The following is a 21,296-nucleotide window of genomic DNA, read 5'->3' as shown; positions in this document are numbered from 1 at the left end:
GGGGGGCGTGGTCGAGCGGGCATAGTGTGAGGGGGCATGGCCTAGCGGGCATAGTGTGAGGGGGCGTGACCGAGCGGGCATAGTGTGAGGGGGCGTGGCTGAGCGGCCATAGTGTGAGGGGGCGTGGCCTAGCGGGCATAGTGTGAGGGGGTGTGGCCTAGGGGCATAGTGCAAGGGGGCATGGCCTAGGAGGGCATCGTGTGAGGGGCGTGGCCTAGGGGCATCGTGTGCGGGGGCGTGGCCTAGCGGACATCGTGTGGGGGCGTGGCCTAGCGGGCATCGCGTGCGGGGGCGTGGCCTAGCGAGCATCGTGTGGGGCGTGGCCTAGCGGGCATCGCATGCGGGGCGTGGCCTAGCGGGCATCGCGTGCTAGGGGCGGGGCCTGGCCAAACAGTTAATCCATGCGGGGGGCGGGGCCAGGCCGAGCGGCCAATCCATGTGGAGGGGCGGGGCCAGGCCCAGCCCAGCGGCCAATCCGACGGTTGTCACTGTAAGGACACTGTCACGGTGACACAATTTTGGAGCAAGACAGACAGACAGACAGACAGAATAAGGCAATTATATATATAGATAGACAATAGAGTCGTGTAGACAACACTCACTGTAGACTCTTCAAAAGATATTAAGAAAACACAGTTGTCCAATATATAGAGGGGGGGGCAAACCATTACAGCCTCACAATACCCCTCAATTGGCAACCATCTGACCTGATATGCTCTTAGACCTCCCAACGCGTTTCATAATATGCTTATTCCTCAGGGGACTATGGTCAAAAGAGAGCTTCAGTATAGTAGACCTCCAGCATGTTGTGTCTGGGCCTTGGCATACAGCTTGTGTTCAATTATGCTATGCACTTACTTTGCAGCCCTACCCACTCAGCAGGCCTCACTTGGTGCGACTGTACAATGAAACATTTTGATTAGGATTATATTTTTGGGCACAACCCTATACCACAGGTCCATTATAGGTATATAGAGCTGGAAGTACAGTGTCCGCCCTCTGTACTTGTAATTCATTAGCAGACAATTTCAGCTATGGATTTCTCTAAAACAAAAAAATAAATACATTTCTACTAGAAAGATTTTGTTATACCATGCCTGATGAAGAGACCTGAGTAGTCTCGAAAGCTTGCTTACCATCTTTTCAGTTAGCCATTAAAAGGTATCAACTACTGAGGACTCTCAGTTCTTTTAAACAAATTTTTTTTTATTTACTAGAAAGTAGTTATTCAGAATTAACGTCACTTTGTATACAGGTCATTACTCTGTGGTATAAAATCCTGATGACAGATTCTTTTTAAAGTGCAAATTTTGGGTGTCAACTTATTGGGATAATTTAGTAAGTATTTACAATCAGAGTCCCCTTAGAACCTATAATATGTGTATTGGGAAATAGAGAAGGGAGTCAGTTCCCAATGATGATGGAAAAATTACTAAACTTAGTGGAAAGTGATTATAAAACTCCATCACACCAGATGTTCCCACAAAGAAGGAATGGATCGTAGATGTAAATAGTAATTTGTAATATGAACATGTTTATTATTGTAGTATAGAGAAGTTACAGACATTGTTCAGACATGGAGATTGTGCGCTGAAAGTAACTGTAATGAATGGCAGATCACTGAGATTGGGAGTTAGGAAGAAGAGGGAGGAGGAATGTTGGGCATTTTTGGGGGGAGGGTTGTAATACTCTTCTCCATATAGTGAATATACAAATATATAACAATGAGAAATGTTCAATGCACATGGAATACTGCTTTTTATTTGATTTTTAGAAAACAGATGTCTATTAGTAACTATATATTATAATCCTAATGCAACTTCTAAGTTTATTTACTTGCCTTACTTTTATTGTCTCTTGTGTTTTCTTCTTCAGTTTGTCAAATAATGTTTTCTTCCCATGTGATTTTTTTTCTTAGTGGTGAACAAATTACAATTTTCAAGTAAAACATTTCTAAACTTGTAGGTATGATAATGGCTTCTACCAGTTTGAATTTTTTGATGTTCAAAAAGATTTGTGTGTAAAATATTTCTCGCATTCTAAATATGGAAATTGTTTTCCCCTGTGTCAGTTCTGTGATGTGTGAGAAGATTTGATTTATCTGTAAAATATTTCCCAGGTTTTGAACATTAAAAAGGCTTCTTCAATGTGTGAATTTCTTGGTGAATAACAAGATGGTATTTCTGTGTAAAACATTTCCCACATTCTGAACATGAGTATGGCTTCTCACCTGTGTGAAGTCTCTGGTGTCTAACAACTTGTGATCTAGTTGTAAAACATTTCCCACATTCTGAACATGAATATGGTTTCTCCCCTGTGTGAGTTCTGTGATGTGTGGTAAGATTTGATTTACCTGCAAAACATTTCCCACATTCTGAACAAGGAAAAGGCTTCTCCCCTGTGTGACATTTCTGGTGATCAACAAGACATGACTTATCTCTAAAACATTTACCACATTCTGCACATGAATATGGCTTTTCCCCTGTGTGAATTTTTTGATGATTAACAAGATTTGATTTCCAGGTAAAATGCTTCCCACATTTTGAACATGAAAATGGCTTTTCTCCTGTGTGAGTTCTCTGATGTCCAACAAAAACTGATTTCTGTGAAAAACATTTCCCACATTCTGAACATGAATATTTCTTCTCCTCTGTGTGAGTTATCTGGTAACTAACAGACTCTGAAGAAAATCTTTTCTCCCCTGTGTGAATTTTTTTATGGATTTTTTTAAATTCTGGAGTTGAAACTGGGTTCTTTGCTGTAAGAGCTCTTTGATTTTCAATGACTCTTTTGCCACATATATTTTTCTTAATAGTCTGTGATGAATCAGAAGGTAAGACTTGTTTAAACCAATCAGATGATAGATTTTTGCTTTGAAGGGAAGATGGTATATCTGGAATAATGGCATTCACTTCAGTTATATCTTGCATGATGTTAAGGTCATCTGATGTAAAAACTGAAGATGTCAGTTGTGTCTCTGATCTCCTGGTACAGACATCTGCCAAGAATAAAAATTGTTTTTAATATATAAAAATGTAAGTATATAATTTGTAAAACAGCAGAAAAAATTGTGAGTTATATAGCAAAGTATGATTATTTACTGAAACAAAAATAATTCGCAATCTAACAGTAGACCATGATATTCAACCATCTTTGTTCATTTTTCCTCCCAAATATTGAAATAATAATCCCCCCAAATAATATTTTCTAGGCCAAGTTTCTACAAAAAAAAAACGACTATTCCGTCAGTGGAAAAACAGTGTTTTCACATTGGTTGTAGCTGAAAGACTATTGAAAAGAGATTTGGCCTCATAATCCAATCCAGCAAAATCTGTCCTCTCAAAGCCAAATGTCTGATGTTTCTCAGCCTTGCACTGTTAGTATCCACGTTTGTCATTTCCACAGGGAAGAAACAAGATAGATATTTACAGTTTGCATGTCTCCTGGAGCACAAGCCGGGCACTATGTATTGGGCACTAAAATAACATATTTACCATTTTCACTATGCAACATCCACTCCATGCTAATTTCCAGAAACTGTCTGTAATACCATGTTTTTCCAAAAATCTGACACTGTCTTATATTTTTCTTTGCCCTGAAAAATGCACTAGGGCTCATTTTCGTGGTTGGGCATATTCTCGGTTGGGGAAAAGTTTACCCCCCCAAAAAAATGCAGACCCCCACCTTCCCAGGAGAATCATTGTCTGCGTGGCTCCCAGATCCTCTTGTGATCTTTAGCATGTGCTCCTAGCAGGTATGCTCCATGTGGTCCTTCCCTGCTCTGGCAGACACTCAAATACACAAATCACACACACACACACTCCCCTCATCCAGAGATACTGATTGCTTCCGGCCAGCAGAGAATCCTGGGATGCAGTGCAGTGGTTCGCGAGGACCTGTGGGTCCTCCATGCATTCCACCACAGGTCCTCACGCTTCACTGCACTGCATCTCAGCATTGTCTGCCGACCAGAAGCAATCAGTACCGCTGGATGTGGTGAGTGTGTGGGTGCGCGATCTGATGTGTCTGGGTGTGCGATCTGATGTGTGTGTGCGTTCCACTGCAGATCCTCCTGTTTGGCATTTATTGAGTTTGATTGTGGGGACTTCTTTCTTCTCTCTCATGTGGGGTGTCTGCTCTCTATAATGAAGTGTCCTGCAGTATTAGGGGTACTTTGCACGCTGCGACATCGCAGGCCGATGCTGCGATGCCGAGCGCGATAGTACCCGCCCCCGTCGCAGCAGCAATTTCCTTGTGATAGCTGTCGTAGCGAACATTATCGTTACGGCAGCTTTACATGGACTCACCTGTCCTGCGACCGTCGCTCTGGCCGGCGACCCGCCTCCTTGTTAAGGGGGCGGGTCGTGCGGCGTCATAGCGATGTAACACGCCAGGCGGCCAATCGGAGCGGAGGGGCGGAGATGAGTGGGATGTAAACATCCCGCCCATCTCCTTCCTTTCGCATATCCTACGGAAGCCGCAGTGACGCCGATAGGAGATGTTCCTCGCTCCTGCGGCTTCACACACAGCGATGTGTGCTGCCGCAGGAGCGAGGAACAACATCGGACTGTCGCATCAGCGTAATCATGGATTACGCCGACGCTGCACCGATGATACGATTACGACGCTTTTGCGCTCGTTAATCGTATCATCGAGCCTTTACACACTACGATGTCGCATGCGATGCCGGAAGTGCGTCATTTTCAATTTGACCCCACCGACATCGCACCTGCGATGTCGTAGTGTGCAAAGCCCGCCTTAGAGTATTTAGAGAACCAACATGTAATCTCAACCCTAGTTTAAAATGTACAATTTTTATTAATATTCATTAAAATACCATATATCCACAAACAGACACATAAACATGTTTCTTATATGGCCGCTCCTACTATGTTATGACTGGATTTTTATCTTACACTGACACTCCCCTGGACCTCTATGCGCCCTATCTCCTGTGGTCTACGGGGCATGCGCAGTGTGTGTTATTGACATTTAGCGTTTGTCTTTCCAGGCATGCGCAGTTGCAACTTGCAGACACTGTAGTCCTTTTGTCTGATTGGTTCACATGACCGCCCCTTTCCCTGGTGCCATGCTTTAAATTCCTCATTCATGCACATGAACGCTGCTTACAGCCATGGATTGTTATTGAACAGGACCCGCTGCCATCTCCCCTTAGCCTCCTGATGAACCTCTGAAGGGAAAGGAGAAATGCGTTGAGGCCTGGCAGGCCTGGATTCCTGCTTTTCAGGGAAGTAATTTATCCTTTCTCCCTGTTATATTATATTGTATGTGATTGGAGCAACCTTTTCTATTTTGCAGTAAATTGCAGGGGTGTTTGCATCCCAATTGTCTTTAGCTTCTGTAGTGTAATGGGGAAACTATTTGAGCCCCTTGTAATGTAGATGATTGTAACATGCTTTTAGGGTATACCACCCTGTAACAAGTTTGGTTGTAAATAATCTTATGGATCATTACCTTGTATAAAGATAACAATATAAGGAATGGAACCTATATACTTTTTGTACGGTGTTGTTATTATTATGCATAGGGTTTCCTGTTTATGGATCAGTAAAATGATACCCTCTTGATCCAAGAAAAATGACATAGGGAAGATTTTTACCCCTTGGGAACTCATATATATTGTATTGCGCAAGCGCCATTATAGGGCTTTCCATCTTATCCCTTTATCAGGGTCGGGGAGAGGGAAAGCCAACGTGGAACGGTAACCCTTATAGGGCTAATTCAGTATCCCTCCACTTCCCAAAGTGAGTGTGTATTCATACATAAATTCCTTGTTTGGTTACAAGGCTAATGTGATCCATTTATGTTTGTGCGTCTGTTTGTGGATATATGGTATTTTAATGAATATTAATAAAAATTGTACATTTTAAAATAGGGTTGAGATTACATGTTAGTCCCTTTGATTACTCCACCCATCCATTTAATTTTGTTAATATTTAAAGAACCAGCATGCTTTTTTAAAATGTTTTGATATTAATTTTTGTGCAATAAACTTTATTCTTTTTTCCGGGTGCCTATCCTATACACTTTTTTCATGTCATGTCCTGCAGTATTCTTTAACTTTTTTAGCTACATGGATACTTCATTATTGAACTACGACTAGGGCTTATTTTTGGGAAAACACAGTAGTCATTTCAACTAAAGTAGAATTTGGTAAATGCTATTTACTGACTATATGTTGTGGTATCGCAATTTGTTTTAAGAGCATCCAAATGCAATGTTTGATCACTTCTAATTCCTATTTTTTGGCAAATATTAGACTTTTTTTTAAATAAATGGAAAACAAATGAATTTAAAATTACAACGAAGATAAAATACAATGTGTTATGGAAAAGGAAAAAAAAATTCTCAGCAACACTGGGATCAGATTAAGCAATACAAAGGTGTTATCATGTAAAGTGACAGATGTCAGATTGGAGAAATGGAAATAAAAATAATTTAAGCCAGGCACTCCAATGTTAGAATTGAAAAGAAAAAAATTGTTTATTTTGTGGTTCACAGTAAATAGTTGGGTTCAGTAACATTTTGGTCATCAAGCTGACCTTCATCAGATGTCTAGTAAATACAAAGACACATACAAGAGTGATGAAAGACTCATCACTCTGTATATATGACATTTTATTTCATGACGGATAGTCAATTGTCTTCTGTTAATTCTCTATATACTTGTATGTGTCTTTGTATTTACTAGTTCATCTGATGAAGGTCAGCTTGATGACCGAAACGTTACTGAACCGAACTATTTACTGTGAACCACAAAATAAACAAATTTTTCTTTTCAATTCTAACATTGGAGTGCCTGGCTTAAATTATGTTTGTCTGCACGGGGTTGGACCCTTCCAGAGCACCCAATCTTCTTTTTTTGAGATTGGAGAAATGAGGCCTGGATAGGAGCAGAAAACTGGTTGCAGTGAAAAGCCATGAAATAAGAGCGGCTTCGGTACGAACTACTATAGAGATAGCTGTGACTATAGACCATAACATATCTACTAAAATTATCGTCCTCTACCCCGACAGCCTTCACCGTCAGTGATTTAGTAACTAGAGGTGAAACATCTGGAGTAATTAGAGTATGTGGCTCGGTGGCTCTCGGCAATCCAAACTATTGTAGGGGCCAATATTTTCTGTCAGATGAGTTTCTTGAAGAAATATTAGACATATAGAAAGAACTTTTTATTGATTTTCAGAGAAAACAAACACTCATTTACATGTAGCCTTCATGAATGTACAAAGTTGAGTGAATGAACATAGACATACACCTTTTACAGATAATTTGCAAGGAAAGAGAATTAGAAGAAAAAAGAGTGGGGAAAGATGAAATCTAGAAAAAAAGTAGTAGGGATAGAGGAACTCTGAGCACGTGAATCTAATGACATTAAGACAGGGAACCGCCAAGAGGGGGCATAGAAATCTGACACTCATTTCTCCGCTATCTCAGTACCGTCTGGTACATTGGAGAGGAGAGGAAGGCCTCCCAATGGAACCATTTGGTTGCAACAGAACAGTGCTCCTGATGAGACTGGGCTACTAATGTCTCCATGCAATGGGACAGGGAGATCTCTGAAAGCCATTCCTCGAGTGAGGGGGGGGGGGGGGGCAGTCGATCACGAATGATGGGGAATTATTGTTTTGGCTGCTTGTAGCATATGTCGTAATATAGATTTTTTTATATGCCACCTTCGACATTGGGAACATGAACAGGAGCACCGACTCTGATGAGACTGGTACTGAGACATCTGTTATGGCTTAAACCACCCTGAGCACTCCCTCCCAGAAGGCCCTCAGAATCGGACACGACCACCAGATGTGGGTCATCGTTCCCTCCTCCAGTTCACATCTCCAGCACAGACTAGAAACTCCTGGGAACTATCTATGCAAGGTCACCGGAACAAGGTACCACCTGGACACAATTTTGAAGCTAGTCTGTTAAGATCTCGTTGCCATCACGGATTTGTGAGACAAAAAGAAACACTTAACCCATTGCTCTTGTGTAAACGTGGTATTGAGCTGCAGCTACCAGGCCCTACAATAAGGTGGGGCAGGAGAGGGTGGGGGGTTCCCTGTCCCTCCAAAGTCAAAAGGGCATAGATGGTCAAGATAGTGTGGGACAGCTTTGAAGGGGCAATACACAGTTTCCCGAACACTGTGAGAGAGCTCACAAAGGCAGTTTTATCTGCAAGCCTGGAGAAAAAGTGTTGTAGCTGAAGGTATTCAAAGACATGTCTGGCCGATGCAGGGTGATATCCTAAGATAGACTGTAAAGAAAGAAGGGTACCTCTAGGAGTTACATGATACATGTGTCCTCCAGGGCGGATAGTAGTAGCAACTATGGATGGTATCACTACCCACAGGTGGAGCAGGCCCCGGGGAGGATGATGAGGGGAAGTTGTAATGGCGGTGCGGAGCGGCAGTACCGGTAATAAAGAGTCAGAGTCTATGGCTGCGGTTCCAGGTTGTTTACTCACTTTTGGTCTTGTGCCGCTGGCTCGGGCAATACCGGTCCCTTGCTGTGATGGGCTCCGTTGAACCCGAATCCCTTTATAGATCAGTCCGGTTTGGTGTTCGATGTGTTCCCTCCTTAAAGTGCCTGTCAGTGGATCCCCTGACTTTAAGCTACATGGGGCCAGGGTTTTCACGAGTATGGTACTCTTGTCCCTATATGCAGGTGCCGTGCTTCCGATGTGGGCTCCGGCTTGAAGCAAGGCCCTGGATCCTATATGGCAATGTGCTGTCGGGTGCTGTGTGGTCAGGGAAGCGTAAAATTTTCTCCGTCCAGGCAGATTCCGGAAAACCAACGTGAAGTATGATGTTACCTGGGGTCCTGCTGCCCTATGTGGTGTCGATTCCGTGGGGAGCAAATTCACTCTCCCCGTGGCAATCATGTGAACTTTCTCCTCCTTCCCACTGTAGCACCTTCCTCTCCTGCTGGAGAACTCCTCTAGACTGCCTGTCTCAGTGTGGCTGGCTCACTAGTTTTGTTAACTGCTGTGATTCCAAACTACCCCTGCTGGCTGCACCCCCCCCCCCCTCCCAGGTCCTAAGCTAGTGGAACTGGGGCCCCTATTTGAGGGCATCCTGTAAATGACACTCTGTCAGCGACCCTTTTATTACCCGACTCTAGCCCAATCCCCATTGGGAACAGGGCAACCTGTTGTGTATTTGAGTGTGTAGTGGTGTAACCGAGACGGACCTCCTCAGTATCCGGGTTTAGTATTACACCCAAATTTGGGTGCAATACTCTGTGGAGACTGAAGCCTCAGGGGCGCCACACATGCGTAGAGGAGATTATCTTGAGCTATTCAAGAATGAGCGCGTGGAGACTCCAGGCGGAAATTGTGGTGAGCCAAACAGAGGCCGTAGAGGTCTGTTAGTGTCTACTAAGACCCCCTTAATAGACGGGGTATGAATAATCTTCAGAGTTTAACGGAGGACATGGGAATGTTCCCCCGGGTGAGGGAAGGCCAGGTCCAGGGGGGTGTAGCCACCGGTAAGAGACACATATCTTGCAATATATGCACCCACAACTTAGAAGCATGGCAGTGAGTTAAATTGATTATTTGCGCATGGATCGTTGCAAAGTAGTAACGTTTACAATTGGGCAGCTGGGTTCCATGGGCCAGTTTGGGATGAGTAAGAACCTCATAACTGAGTCTCGCTCGGTCTTTTGGAGCCCCACACAAAGCCTCTGAAGGCATGCTGCACCTTAGGCCAGAAGGGAGAGGGAATATATATCGTGATAGTCTGGAGGAGATAGAGCAATCTGGGACGGACCGTCATCTTGAGAAATTTGATTCTACCAAACCAGGAGTAATCTCAGGCCGCCAGTCATTTTTCAAGTTTAGCCTGCCATGGATGGAAATTAAGTAAAAACAATCTGGAGAGGTCTGAGGGAATACAAATTCCTAAGCCTGTAGCCTTTCTAGGGGACCAATGGAAGGGAAAATTATGTTAATTACTCTTCCATCTGCTGGGGAAGAGCAACCCCAAAGCGCCTCCGATTTATCTAGATTAAGTTTAAAATGAGACCAATCTCCGAACCGCCGGATCACGGACATCAGAGGCAGCAGAGAAGCAAGCGGGCTAGTAATGTATTCCACTAAATCATCAGCGAAAGCCGAGCATTTGTATTCTACCCCCGCCACTCTCATGCTCCGGATATCCGTGTCCTCTCGTACTGCATGGTGGAGATGCTCCATCACCAGCACATAGAGCAGGGGGGACAAAGGGTAGCCCTGACGCGTGCCATTACCAATGGAGAACGATTCAGACAGTGCCCCATTAACTTTTATTTTGGCCGAAGGAGAATGATCAAGTGCCATCACCTTGGATAAGAACCCGGGACACAAGCCGATATTACATAGAGTCTGGGCGATAGAAGACCATGAAAACCTGTCAAAGGCCTTCTCTGCGTCCAGTGACAGTATCATGAGGTGAGTCTTGTTGGTGCTGGCATAGTGAATGATATCTATGGTTTTAATAGTATTATCACGAGACTCCCGCTCGGGCACAAACCCAGCCTGGTCTGGGTGGATTAGCTTGGGCAAGAGAGGGTTTAGCCTCTTTGCCAGTATCTTAGCGTACACTTTCAGGTCAATGTTTAGCAGCGAGATCGGCCAATATCTTGCACATAATTTAGGGTCTTTCCCAGATTTGGGGATAACGGAAATTAAGGTAGAGTGGCAGGAAAAGGGGGAGGAGTCAGTCACAGAGTTGAAGGCTGCCAACATCACTGGAGACAAATGCTCTGAGAAGAATTTGTAGAATTTGGAGGTAAGGCCATTTGGGCCAGGGCTTTTATTGCCAGGAAAATCGCCAATCATCTCGATCAACTTTGGTAGCGAAAAGGGGGCCTCCAACTCCACAATGGCCTCTGGATCTAGGGGGCGAAAAGGTGAGAGTAGACCAAGGGGTGGGGCCCTATGGGATGGTAAATTATACAGTTTGGCGTAATATGTTTTAAATGCATCAAGGATTTCTGGGTTGGTGTTTACCATAACCCCCCGAGAGTTCTTAATACAGGGGACATGGTTTTGAGAGATTCTAGCTGTCAATGCTCTCGACAACACTCTGCCGGGTCGATTCCCACACTCGTAGAACCTGCTCCGGCCCACCTGGAGGAGACGCTTAAAAGAAGCTTCTAATAATCTTTTCCAATCCAGTCGAGCCTTCAGAAGGCACCTAAGAGTTTCATTAGAAAGAGCTTGTTTATGTGCCATTTCTAGTTTACTTATTATCTGCAAGGCCAGCGAAAAAGTTCTTGGGCTCTTTCTTTCTTCGGCCTAGTGACATTCTTAATGAACACAGCCCCGGAGCACACACTTCAGAGCCTCCCATTTTATATGGTGGGCAGTGCTATCTACCTCATTATCCAGGATACAGTTAGAAATAGATTTTTAACCTCTGCCACGCATGTTGAGTCGAGAAATAACGACTCGTTCAATTGCCAAGGGTTAGATGGTTTGGAAAAGGAGGGCACTTTAAGGGAACAGTATACCGGGGCATGGTCGGACCATAGAATATTACCAGTGCTAGTAAAGGAGAGCCAGTGAAGGACACTGTGCTGTATTAGGATATAATCTATCCTGCTATAGGACCCATGGGACAGCGAATAGAAACTATAGTCTCTGCTGGATGATGAATTCTCCAGGCATCTGCCAGTGGCATCCGCAAAAGGGACTTTTTAATCCGTTTGATGGCTGCGTATGAGATGTGTGATTTCTTCTTAGAATTGTCTAGGACTGGGTCTAATGTGACATTGAGGTCTGAGCACAGAATAAGGCTATGTGAGCACGCTGCCTTTTTCCTGACCACAAAGATACAGCGTTTTTGTGCGTTTTTGGCCTAAAAAAAAAGCACAAAACCGCACCCGCGGTAAAAACGCATGTGTTTTTTATGTGTTTTGCTGTGTTTTTGGGTTGCGTTTTTCTCCTCTGCATTCCATGGATGAAAAACGCAGAAATAATTGACATGTTGCATCTTTGTGGTCACCACAAAAACGCACCTACAACAAAACTGCACTGTGCGGACAGCAAAAATGAAAACTCAGACTTTGCTGGGGAAGCAAAGTCATGCAGTTTTTAGACCAAAAACGCACCCGAAATACATGCAAAAAGGCAGCGAAAAATGCAGCGTACGCACATAGCCTAACTGTGCCAATGGCTAGTGGGGAAATCAAGTCAAAAAGACCAGGGATGTACTGTAGTTTGCCTGATCCTAATTAGGAGCGTATAAATTAATAATTGTAAATGCTTGGCCTTCAATTTGATAGTGTGAGGACCAGATACCTAGCATCAGAATCTATGGTGCAGTTTATGGTTTGGTGTATGAGGGATTTATGAATGGTGATCGTTACACCTTTGGACCACGCAGAGGGGGTTGTTGGCAAAATGCCAGGTTGTATTGTGCCTATGTTTAATGGCTGGTGGGTTACTAGATTTAAAGTGCGTTTCCCAGAAACATTTAATGTGTACCTTTCGACGATGAAACTGGTGAAGAATCTACAAGCACTTCTTTGGAGTATAGAGGCCCCTGGCATTAAATGATGCAACATTCAGGGCACCCATTTGGATTTTGCAAGTTGTACTTCAGAGGAATGCTGAAGCGGATTCCCGCTACCAGAGCTGGAGAGGGGAAGAGAAAGAAGGGTTACATGAAAGAAGAGAGAGAAAATAACATGGAAACAAAAAAGCAGAGGTAAAGCCTCCGCCGTCAGAACTACAATACTATTATCAGTAAAGAGGAGCTTGGATGGTCCCAAAGGGCCAAGCAGCGGCGCCCGATCTATTGGAGGGGAGAAAAGGTGAAAAATACTAGGAGCGTGTCTGGAGCATAGGGACAAGAAGATCTAAGCTATTCAGAATCCCAACAAACAGTTAACGATATATGACTGTGGGATTGTCCATATAAAATGAAACAATTAGATGACTTGAAACAGCAAGGTTACTCCCGCTAGAGTCCCAAGTAACGTCTGGAACCTTTAAGGCAGCACTATAGGGGGACCTCTCCTCCCAAATAACCTGAACCGCCATGGTGAGCGCCTCGATTGGCATCCTTTTGAGGCACAGCCTGACGTGGACCAGGGCAGCTGTTTGGTCCTCCCAGCATCTCCGTCCACTTTGGTAGGGATATGCTGGGTAAATCTAGGCCAGAGAGGAATTCTGGTAAATCATCTGGTGAGCGCAGGGTGAAGGAGTGTTGACCCCTTCTCACAGTAAGCGAGAAGGGAAACCCCCACCTGAAAGGGTGTCCCCTTCATGAAGGATGTCTAGCATAGGCTTGATTGCTGAACATTGGAGGCGAGTAAACCGAGAGAGGTCCGGCATAATTCTGACTGCGTGCCCATTGTGCAAGATCTTCTGCTTTTTGCGGAATGCTTGAAGGATGTCCTCTTTGATAGCGTAAAAATGGATTTGACATATTGTATCCCTCAGCCGAGGGTCTTTGGGGTCAGACGGGCGCAAGGCCCTGTGAGCTCTATCCATCTCTATGTGTGCCCCTGTGACGACCGAGGACGCTATTAAAGATCGAGGTTAGAACAAACGGGATGTCCGCCGGAGTGATAGACCCAGGCAGACCCCAAATCCTAAGGTTGTTTCTGCGATTACAGTTTTCAAGGTCATTAAGTTCTGTCGATGCTCGAGCATTTGAGAGGCTTGGCGAAACACTGTGTCTGTCAGGAGTTTGATTGAGAATTCAGCTGAATCTTGTGCCTGAGAGATGGTGTTTACTTTGGTGTTCTGGGTAGAGAGCTCACCCAGAAACTGAGCAAACACCCGCTTGCATTCGGCTATAACTTGTGTTGTTAAAGTGGATATATCCTGTTTGGTAAGGCTGGACTGCATAATGAGACGTAGATCTTCCAGTGAGGCTAGTCCTGGTCTACCTCCAGTGCACGAAATGGAACTGGGGCCCTCTCGTGTCGATCCTGACTTCCCCCCCTCCCCCCCCCCCGAGGCGGAGAGTGGGTCTCCCCAAAGTTCTGTGGGGAAACAGTGTTGTTCTCACTTGAAAGTATTCTTTGGGGAGATCTCAATTGATCTGTTGCCGCTTTAGGAACTGGTGATCCCAGTACCTCTCATCCGAGAGACCCAGCTGGGTGAGGAAGGGAAGCTGTCCAGGATGAGCCCAACGACCACCCCGGAAGAGAGTTGCAGTCTACATCATCCGGGGGGGGGTCACACCATGAAGCCTGTACTGAGGCTGACCTCTGATGGCCTTCAGGGATGTCCAAGTGTTCCGACTCCAGAAGGGGGCTAGCCTGAGGGTGAGGGCTCATGGAGCTGGTGTCAGGCAGGTGTTAGAGCTCCCAGGGTGTAATGGCTTAGGGTCCACGCGGGCCATCATAGAAATATTAGGCTTCTGCTCTTGTTGCTAAATAGGGTCTCCTAGGTCCAGGGTGCCAGTGAGAGTGCCAATCACTTGCTCAAGGTGGAAACAGAAAAGCCGGTCTAATGGAACACTAATAAGAAAAAAGGGGACCAAAGGTTTTTTTTTTCATTTTTTAAAAGTTGATATCACCTGAGGAAGACAACAAACTGATTGTCGAAACGTGTTGTGGCTTAAGGGACCATTAATAAAAGGTTTGATTAATTTCTAAAAAAAAAAAACCTTTGGTCCCCTTTTTGCTTATTAGTGCTCCATTAGATCGGCTTTTCTGTTTCCATATGTATATTCCCCTCTGTGGGAAGTCTGGCAGGAGCTGCTTTCTGGAAAGGAGATCGTTTAGCCTAATAAGATTAGAGCTGCTGGATACTGGGCATTGCTACACGGAGACCACAGAACCTGCGGTGACGGAGTGTTGTGTGTGATTACGTGATGACCTGACCCAGCACACTGTAGCTGCAGCTCTAGAGAAGGGACGGCTGGAATTTCTCCACGTTCACAATAGTGTTTCTCACAAAAATATTGTTTTAGCTACAAATTTTTTATTTTCACAAGGGTAATATGAGAAAACAGACCATACAAATTGTGCAATTTTTGCTGAGTACAGGGATACCCCATATGTGGTGGAAATCAACTGTTTGGCGCATGGCAGGGCTCGGAAGGGAATTCGCGCTATTTGAATTTTGGCACTCAAAATTGGCTGAAATAGATTGCAGATGCCATGTCGCGTTTGCAGAGCCCCTAATGTGCCTAGACAGTGGAAACCCCCCAGAATTGACCCCATTAGGGTAAGTACACCTCTTGGGGGAATTTACCTAGGGTTGCAGTGAACATTTTTCACTCTCAGGTGATTGACAGAATTGAATAACATTGGACTGAGTACATGAAAATTTCTCATTTTTTCCAGTACAATGTTGATTGGCTCCAAGTTTTCAAAAGTGGAAATAGGAGAAAGCGAGCATTACAATCTGCTGTGCAATTTCTCCTGAGTTTGCCAATACCCCATATGTGGTCAAAATCTACTTTTGAGGCACAGTGCAAAGCTCAGAAGTGAAGGAGCAACATATCGCAGTGCAGATTTTGCAGTTATGGTTTGTGGATGCCATGTCACATTGACACAGCCCCTGAGGTGCCAGAACAACAGAAACCCCCCCCATAAGTGACCCCATTTTACAAAATAAACTTCTCAATGAATTGATCTAGGGGTGAAGTAATCATCTTGACACCAAAGGTGTCACACAATTTCTGCTGAGCATGGCAATCCCTCATATGTGGCTGTACAGTACTGTTTAGTCAAACGCCGAGACTTGGCGAGGGAGGAAAGGAGCACTGTTTGACCCTTGAAGTACAGATTTTTTTAGAATGGTTTCTGGACTCCTTATACAGAGTCCCTAAGTGCTAGAAGCACAGAATCACCCCTCAACTGACCTCATTTTGGAAATGACAAATGTCTGTGAATTTATCCACAGGTGTTCGATTATTTTTACTCTGAGTGTTTTCCAGAAACAAGTGGCAAATCTGCCATTGTTGAGCGGGTACATTGTAGAGTCTGTACATTGTAGTGCCCTTACATTGTGCCCAGCTCATGCTTATGTATGGAGACACGCACCTGATAAATCAGGCGAGCTCTCCTCATTACATAAATGCAAAACATGTGGGTGCTAGATGTAGTTTAAGCACATTGTGTGGCTCATAAGAGAGCAGGGCATTTAGATTTGAGTGCAGGTATTCTTTTTTCTTTTATAGAAAAAAAAATATATATTTTTCATCACTATATTCTGACAACTATAGCTTTTTTATTTTTCCGCTGATGGAGTTGTATGGTGGCTTGTTTTTTGTGGGACGAGATGACCTTTTCAGCAATATCATATTTATTTCTTTGTGAATTTTCAATCATGTTTTATTTTACTTGTTTTTCAATGGTTTGATAAAAAAGCCTAATTTTTGCCACATTTTTTATGGTGTTTTTTTGAAGGGGTTAACTAGTATCACAGATTTATCGATCGGGTGATTCCAATAGCAAATATGTGTTCTTTTTGTGTTTTCTTTATATTTGTACATAAATATATGTGTTTATTGGTTAAATGTTGTTTTCATTTTGTTTGTTATTTGTTTGGGGATTTTTAAAGAATAATTTTACAAAACTTTTTAATTGTTATAAAAACTGAAAAGACAAGAAAAGGGGGATGCAAATGTTGTCTTATCCAGCGGTATCGGCAAGAAATTTTAGGAAATGGTGTATTATCCAGTGGTATCGGTGGTCCCCTGTCTGGATTTTTTGTCCTATTTGCAAGGTCCATGTCGGTCTGTGTGTTAGGGCTTGTGCGCACGTTGCGTACTGACATGCATTTACGCTGCGTATTGCACTGCAGCGTTAATTCATGTGTCTTGCATCCCCTGCACAATCTTTGAAGATTGTGCATGACACGTGCACACGTTGCTTTTATGAATGCAGCGATTTGGGTGCTAAAATTTTAACCCAAATCGTAAAATGAGCATGTCAATTAATTTGTGCGCTTTGGATCCAGCTCCCACTGTCTATGGTGGGGGCAGCAGCCATAGCGCATGAAATCGGCTTTTTTTGTACAAAAAACTGCATCCATTACGCACTGTTTCTGCAGCGATTTGACGCACACAAGTGCTGTCAAATCACTCCAGAGAATTCAGCAGTTATGTACGCATGAGCCCTTAGGCCTGTTTCAGACGTCAGTGATTCTGGTACGTATGTGCTAGTTTTTATACGTACCAGCATCACTGACATACGCAGACCCATTATAATCAATGGGTCTGTTCAAACATAAGTGATTTTTCACTAACCGTGTCTCCGTGCGGTGTACACATGTTTCCGTGATTGCCACACAGAGACATGTCCATTTTTTTCTGGCATCACTGATGTCCCACGGAACACCCTATGGTGTGGTCTGTGAAACACATACCAGAAAAAAACATATATTGAAAATAAAAAGCATTTTCAACTCACCTGGCTCCAGCGACGCTCTATGTAGCCTCTGCTCTCTGCAGCTTCCTAGGCGGCTCAGTATGGCATGCATATTCATGAATGCAGCCAGAGCCAACCCGGAAGTAGCTGCAGAGGTGAGAGACAGCGGTGGCTGAATGTAGTGTCGCAGGACTCTTCAGCACCACGGACAGCAGGAGCGGGGACAGGTGAGCACGGAGTACGGATCACGTCTCACGGATTGCACATGGACAACTCACGTGTGCCGTGAATCACGGTACACGAAGGGACAATTGCGTACTTAACACGTCAGTGAAAAACGTCTGTGCTTTTCACTGACGTGTGAACCAGGCCTTACGCTGTGAATTTTTAGTTCCTTTGATGTTTGTCAGCCTCTCGGTGTATTATAACCTTCTGGCATTAGATCTCACAGCTGGATACCCAAGCAGTATCTTTCTGCCTCTGCGCAGACCACTGCCCAGAAGGGGAAGATTTCTCCTTATCTGGAGTCACAGCAGTTTAATCACAGTCATGGGATAATTTCAGTTTCTACCTCTCACTAATGTAATAAGATCCAATTATAATTTATACTTTTAATAAATTGTAGATTCTATGAAAATCTAATATTAATTTTTATGAAAACTAAAATTAATCTTAAATGGATTTTAGATTTTAGTCTGAGTGAATAAATGAATTACATTTATAATTTTATGATAAACTTTTCTTCATCCCCACATTTTTTCCACTTTATCAAGCAAACACATTTTTCTATATTATGATTTTTACTATTTCAAAAATTTTTACATATTCAATTTTTGTACGAACTAATAATTTAGGTATTCCTTGTCCCTTGTATGGACCTGAGGGCTAATACCGTTTCTTTGGAGTCTCTGAATCAAAGTTTTCCGTTAATAATCTTTTAATCTCTGCATACGGGTTTGAACTAAAGTGTCTTCTCTATATATATTTTATTATTTCTTCTTATTAAAATTCAATGAATCTCTTCACCTATATTCAACTCTTTTATATAATAATAATTGACTGTTTCTCCTCTTTTGATAATGAAGATAAGTATCCTTATGTGACATGTCAGGTGACTATACGTCACCCTCACGCCTCTTTTTGAATGTCAGCGTTCTATTGAAGAGATCGACCCTATGGATTGTGTAATGTACATTATTGATTTTGTTCCTGAAGAAGGAGACACATGACTCTGAAACACGTAGAACAATAAAATCAGATACTTTTAATCTCCATCGATCTTTAGGGATCTTCTTCTGGCAGCGCGGATTAAACCCTTTGATTAAACCCAATTCTATTGCTGTTTAAACTTTTTTCCCTAGTCCCACTATAAGACATTAACTTTTATTAGTCTGATTGCTGGTATAATGCATTGCCATACACAATCATGACACTGCATTATACCTGTCAGTGTAACTGAAAAATAGCGATACACCATGCTGCAGGAATGGTCTAACAGGCCACCACCGTAGCCACGTAATCTGGAGGTTGTCATTTGACCTTGATATGTCATGGCCCTTATAGGGGTCCCAATCGGATCGGACAGGGAGCTCACTCCCTTTCCCAGTCTCCTAAATACTATGATTGCTATTGATGGTGACATTTAAGGGGTTAAAACAGCTAGGGTTTGCACGGAGATCAACCATGACTGTGACAGCCGGGGCTCAGCTGTCACTTAAGCTGAGCTTCTGGAGGCAATCCCGCACGATCGCCAGGACGTACTTGTCGGGAAGGAGTTAAAAGAAGGACTCCTTTTATACATAGGATTATACAATTTAAAGTACTGTCACCATTTGCAGTTCAGATTATTTGTCACCGACTCAAATCTGTAACGGTTGAATTAATTCCTTATAAAAATATTTGCTTAATCAACTTTCAGAAGGGATTAAATTCTGGGAATCAGATCTTAGAATTCACTCAAACAATGAGTAATAATTCTAAATTCTGTGAATCTGCCTCTCCAGGTCACATAAGAGAAGGTTTCAATTTCTGGTAATTCACAGGTTACACCGTCCCCAGCTTTTATGCCCGAGATCGGAAATATTAAATATTCTAAATGTCCCATGTGTAACTCAGAGGCTGAAGATCTATTTCACATGTCTTGCGACTGCCCGGAAAGTAGGAATTTCACTGCTCATGGAATGGTGTCTCGTCATAAAAGGGAAGTTTGACAAGAAAGATGTAACGATCCAACAGCACATTCAGCAGCACAGAAAGGAGACAAGGAAGATTCATCAATCAGATGCCGAGATTCTAGGACATCACCAGCATCATTACCCTCCGCTTTCTCTTAGGGGTCCACCATACAGATTAGATTCTTCTTCCCATGATTTTCTAAGTTGTCTGCACATTCTACGTACACTGTCATTCGGCTTTGCAGATTAGAGATCTGAGCAGCTAAGATTCAACAACTTCTAATTTCAGGGGATAGGGAGGATCCTACCTGTCAGATCTGTCTGATAAAGATGTCACTCCAACAGAAGGGCGTTCAGTGCCCAAAATAATGGGGACAGTTTTGCGTGGGGGAGCATGTGGTGGTCTAGCAGCAGAATGGTAACCATTTGATATGGCCGGACTACAACCCTGATAAAGCAGCCACAGCCGGTGACTGAGAAGAATCAGTGACTTCTCTGCATTTAGTGGTCACTACTCACCTGGGCGGTTATCTGTAGGAATCTCCTCTTTACTCCGCTCATCACCCCTCACATATGTCTCTGTAGTATTAATATGGGGCAGATCTTCACCCTGAAACAAATATTGTAAAAGTCACAGACAGATGGAGAAGTCCCATCTATGATCAGCTCTAATCCTGCCATCTCCACCACTCTCATTACACAAGTATAACACATATAATACTGGAGGATAAAACAGGACTGAGCACAAGACCTTCACAGCCGTCTACACATCATAGGGAGATTTCATGGCACCTTCTCTCCATCTACCTGATGATCCTGAGGAACATCGGGGTCTTCTTGTTTACAGTCCTGTGGGAGAAGAGGAAGGGGACATCTCTCTGGTGTTGTCCTCTTACTGGATAGATCTGGAGGAGACACATACAGGGACTGAATTCATTCCTTACATACAGATAATTATAGGCCGTGTGTATTTAGTCCTGTCTATTACCTGGTGATGTGAGGGGCTGGGGAACCTCCATCATGACGTCCTTGTACAGATCTTTGTGTCCTTCTAAATACTCCCACTCCTCCATGGAGAAATAGACGGCGACATCCTGACACTTTATAGGAACCTGACACATACAATGGTACCGTCACCCCCGATCCCTTCATAGCGTTACTGTATAATGTCCCAGCATTCCCAGCAGTGTCACCTCTCCAGTCAGCAGCTCAATCATCTTGTAGGTGAGTTCTAGGATCTTCTGGTCATTGATGTTCTCATGTATCGGGGGGTGAGGTGGAGGCCCCGTGATTGGGCTCAGGGGTCTTCCCCATCCCTCAGACACAGGGGCCTGACAGCGCTCACTAGAGGTCTTCACTAATATGTAATCCTGGTTATGGAGAGACACAGTAAGAAATCTCACTCCAGACATTTCCAGAGTCCTCACCTCTCCAGTTCTGTCCATCTGTTATTCCCATAGATAAGAATGGTGTAATGTGACGTCATCAGAATCTCTCACCTCTCCAGTAAGCCGGAAGAGGATCTCTAGGGTGAGGTGTAATATCCTCTCCGCCATCTTGTCCCTGTCCATATCCATCCTTCACGGGGCAATCAGGAGAATTCTCTTCTATAGAAGATCTCCACTGAGAGGATCCGATATTGTAGGGACCTGAATGGGGAGAAGATGACGATGTAACATCATAAAAAATCCGCTGTAATAATACAATTACTGGAGATAATAAGGGGAAACATATAATGAGAACATTCTGGGGGAACATTATACTGTGGGGGCGACAGAAAG

At 43.6% G+C, this 21,296-nt stretch overlaps 2 protein-coding genes across 2 annotated transcripts in view; one reads left to right on the top strand and one right to left on the bottom strand.

Moving 5' to 3' along the window:
* The window catches only part of LOC142312991 (uncharacterized), a 217,912-nt gene that overhangs the window by 144,306 nt on the left and 52,310 nt on the right, over positions 1-21,296 (top strand). The window lies entirely within an intron of this gene.
* LOC142312301 (uncharacterized) lies at positions 1,271-20,123 on the bottom strand. The gene is made up of 2 exons (XM_075351234.1): positions 20,035-20,123; positions 1,271-2,998 (listed from the first exon to the last, which is right to left on the bottom strand). The coding sequence occupies exon 2, from the start codon at positions 2,928-2,930 to the stop codon at positions 2,130-2,132; it is 801 nt and encodes a 266-aa protein (XP_075207349.1). The 5' UTR covers positions 2,931-2,998; positions 20,035-20,123; the 3' UTR covers positions 1,271-2,129.

Source organism: Anomaloglossus baeobatrachus, chromosome 5 (genome assembly GCF_048569485.1).
Source record: "Anomaloglossus baeobatrachus isolate aAnoBae1 chromosome 5, aAnoBae1.hap1, whole genome shotgun sequence".
Lineage (NCBI taxonomy): Eukaryota > Metazoa > Chordata > Amphibia > Anura > Aromobatidae > Anomaloglossus > Anomaloglossus baeobatrachus.
This window is presented reverse-complemented; position numbering and strand designations above follow the sequence as displayed.